Source organism: Pygoscelis adeliae, unplaced genomic scaffold, assembly GCF_000699105.1.
Source record: "Pygoscelis adeliae isolate BGI_AS28 unplaced genomic scaffold, ASM69910v1 Scaffold181, whole genome shotgun sequence".
Lineage (NCBI taxonomy): Eukaryota > Metazoa > Chordata > Aves > Sphenisciformes > Spheniscidae > Pygoscelis > Pygoscelis adeliae.
Genome location: NW_008824360.1, coordinates 632,680 through 634,488, shown reverse-complemented (window position 1 = coordinate 634,488; position 1,809 = coordinate 632,680). Strand labels below are relative to the sequence as shown.

The 1,809-nt window shown below is 49.0% G+C and overlaps 1 protein-coding gene across 1 annotated transcript in view; it reads left to right on the top strand.

The window, feature by feature from the left end:
• SSBP3 (single stranded DNA binding protein 3) overlaps positions 1-1,723 on the top strand; it is a 60,877-nt gene extending 59,154 nt beyond the window's left edge. The window contains exons 14-16 of the mRNA XM_009319838.1: positions 3-22; positions 206-307; positions 880-1,723. Of these exons, the coding sequence (XP_009318113.1) occupies positions 3-22; positions 206-307; positions 880-909 (152 nt within the window). The 3' untranslated portion in view covers positions 910-1,723. The remainder of the gene's footprint in view (positions 1-2; positions 23-205; positions 308-879) is intronic.
• The last annotated feature ends 86 nt before the right edge of the window (positions 1,724-1,809 follow it).

Sequence of the window (1,809 nt, the reverse complement as noted above, 5' to 3'; positions counted from 1 at the left end):
AGACATAGATGGACTTCCAAAAGTAAGTGAGTTGCAGAGCGGGTGTGTGGGCCCCCCTTTTCTTGGCACTGGGGTGCCGGTGTGACCCCAATGGATGGGGACACGTCAGGGGGACATGACCGGGGCAGGCGGGGCTGTGTCCTGCCCCCACGGTGTTTCGGGGGGCGCAGGGACCTGCTCACTGCCTCTCCCCCATCTCCTGCAGAAATCTCCAAACAACATAAGTGGCATTAGCAATCCCCCGGGCACTCCAAGAGACGACGGGGAGCTGGGAGGCAACTTTCTCCATTCCTTCCAAAATGACAATGTGAGTGAGTGCCTCCCTGGGGACGGGGGGATGGTCCCCAGGGCATCCCAGCACGGCGGCGGGTGGGCTTGGCGGTGGGTGCCTTTTGGAGCTGGGTTGTGCCATGTGTGAGCTGCTCCGGGACAGAAAGCAGGGAAGAAGAAATATGCTGGTGGGTGCAAGCTTGGGTCCTCGGCGAGGCGTACTGAGGGAGGGGAGAGGATCCTGCTGGATGGAGAGGAGCGGGCACGGATGCAGCCAGCTGTGCTGGCCTCGCCGATTCAAGGCTCTGTGCGTGGCTGCAGACATTCCTCCTCGTCCTCTACTAGCAGCATATACACGCATGCATGTTAATTATTTTTTTTAAATTGCATCTCACCCCATACTGTTCTGCTGATTTTCTCCCTGGAAAAGCAAGTTACAGAGCAGATTACGCCCTGATAAATTCAAGTCTCCAGCATATCCTCTCCTCCTGATTTATTAGATCCAATTAGGTTGCTGTGTAGTTGTCATCAGCCTCCTTTTGCATCCCCCTTCAGTGTCTGGGGGTCTGGCCTGCCTGGTTTCTCACCCTGGCTCTGTCTCTCTTCCAGTATTCCCCCAGCATGACGATGAGTGTGTGATTTCCCTCCCCCTCCTCCTCTCCAGGATCAAGAGAGTCAGCTGCCGTTCAGAGGATCTCAACGAATTATGCAAGAAGAAGAAGAAGAAGAAGCTAGGTGTATGGGCAGGGAGACGCGTGGCGGGGGCCAAAACCCCAGGTTTAGTTTCATGCAATAAAAAGGCTGAACTTTTTATTCCATAAAACATGAAGGACAAAACTTAAAATATTTCAAGACATGACAAGACCCTTCTTTGTGCAGAAGGGTTTATATATGTACATGACACTTCTTTTTGGAAACAAACGGAAGCCTCTAGCACCCAACTCCGATCTCTTTGCTTTGTTCTTTTAAATAAAGACAGAAACCGAACCTGTTGTATGTTTGTGCCGTGCGACACCAGGAAGCTAGTCTAGATATGAAATCTCATGTTGTCTCTGTTGTAGTCATTTTTTTAAATAAACTGGACAGTTTACAATGGTGGTTTTCGTTCAGAAGGCCTGTTTTTTTTTTTTTGTTTTGGGGGTTTTTTCCCTTCTATTTTTGGGGGTTTTTTGGTTCATTTGCAGCACAACGCTTCCTCCTCCAGTTAACAAGATCTGCTTTGGGGAAGAGACTCCACCACCTGGTTATAAACTTGTTAACGCAGGTGACCCCTTCTAGGATCACATCCTCGAATGAATCGTGATCTTGCTCTCTGTGACTGTGGCATGCACTGTGTTAGTCTTTCCCCCCCTCTCTGAGTACAAGAAGAAATCTCTGTCCTTCCTTTCCCCAGAGTCCTTCAGCTGGTTCACTGCAAAAATTGATTTTTTTAATTTTTTTTTTTTAAATCCACTGAAAGAAAGGGTTAATCTGACCTGGAACTTTGAAACTGTGATCTCCAGCTAACTTTGGGGTTTTTTGGGGGGGTTTATTTGCTTT